Here is a 1,131-nt window from a genome sequence, read left to right on the forward strand (position 1 = left end):
GCGGCCCGGGCTCTCCCGCTCATTCCCATCGTGGTGGAGCAGACGGTACGGCGGCCGGGCGGGGACACGGCCCGGGGGCTCCGGGCTGGGTGGGGATCCGGGGGAGCTGCCCGCGACCCCTCACCTACATCTTTCTACACCCAGGGTCGCGGCGAGCGCGCCTATGACATCTACTCGCGGCTGCTGCGGGAGCGCATCGTGTGCGTCATGGGCCCGGTGAGCGCGCCGGGACCCTCCCCAGGACTCTCCCAAACGCCTGCCCAGACCCCCTGCGCCCCTCCTTCCCTGGCCCCAGACTTTCTTTCCCCAGGCTCCGCTCCCCTTCCAACCCCCTTCCCTCTCCTTCTGACTCCCCTCCTGGCTCCCGGTCTCCCCACCCGCTCCTTACCCCTTCCCCTCTGCTCCTCGCCTCTTGATCTCCCACTGCCTTCCTGACACCTGGCACCGCTCTCCTCATTCCTACGCACAAGACTCTCCCCAGCCGTTCTGACCCTTTCCTTTATGTGTCCTGAGCCCCCCCCTGGGTCCTAGCCACTACTTTCTCCCCATCCGCTTCTGGGTCCTAAATTCTTCCCCACCCCTTATATTTAGGCCCTGGCCCCCCTCCCTGGTTCTCTGACCCATCCCCAGCAGCCTTAAAACTCTCTCTCCCCGCCCCGAATCTGGGAACACCCCTGCCCTCTCCACCTGCAGATCGATGACAGCGTTGCCAGCCTTGTTATCGCACAGCTCCTCTTCCTGCAGTCCGAGAGCAACAAGAAGCCCATCCACATGTACATCAACAGCCCTGGTGAGCAGGGGCTTTCCTAAGTGCCAGGGGCGCTCGTCAGGGCGCACGGGTGACTCAGGGGACCAGAATCCCGGGTCAGGGATGTTCTCTCTCTGGGAAAGGGTGCAGAGCGTCAGAGTTCCAGAAGTGGCTTGAAACCGCCAAAAGGTGCCTGTTGCTGGCTTGTGAGCCTCGCTTCACAAGTCAGGATGTGACCTCTTTGATCCTGCACATACAGTTCTGCCAACCTGACCCGGCTGACATTTAAAAATTGTAAATTAAAAAAAAAAAAAATTGTAGATTTTAGGCCGGGCACGATAGCGCTCACCTGTAATCCCAACACTTTGGGAGACTGAGGTGGG

General features: G+C 60.9%; 1 protein-coding gene across 1 annotated transcript in view; it reads left to right on the forward strand.

The window, feature by feature from the left end:
- Window positions 1-6: 6 nt before the first annotated feature.
- The window catches only part of CLPP (caseinolytic mitochondrial matrix peptidase proteolytic subunit), a 17,611-nt gene continuing 16,486 nt past the window's right edge, over window positions 7-1,131 (forward strand). Inside the window, exons 1-3 of the mRNA XM_011943625.1 lie at window positions 7-45; window positions 145-216; window positions 694-790. Coding sequence (XP_011799015.1) covers window positions 208-216; window positions 694-790 — 106 coding nt within the window. The 5' untranslated portion in view covers window positions 7-45; window positions 145-207. The remainder of the gene's footprint in view (window positions 46-144; window positions 217-693; window positions 791-1,131) is intronic.

Source organism: Colobus angolensis, unplaced genomic scaffold (genome assembly GCF_000951035.1).
Source record: "Colobus angolensis palliatus isolate OR3802 unplaced genomic scaffold, Cang.pa_1.0 Scaffold22, whole genome shotgun sequence".
Classification (NCBI taxonomy): Eukaryota; Metazoa; Chordata; class Mammalia; order Primates; family Cercopithecidae; genus Colobus; species Colobus angolensis.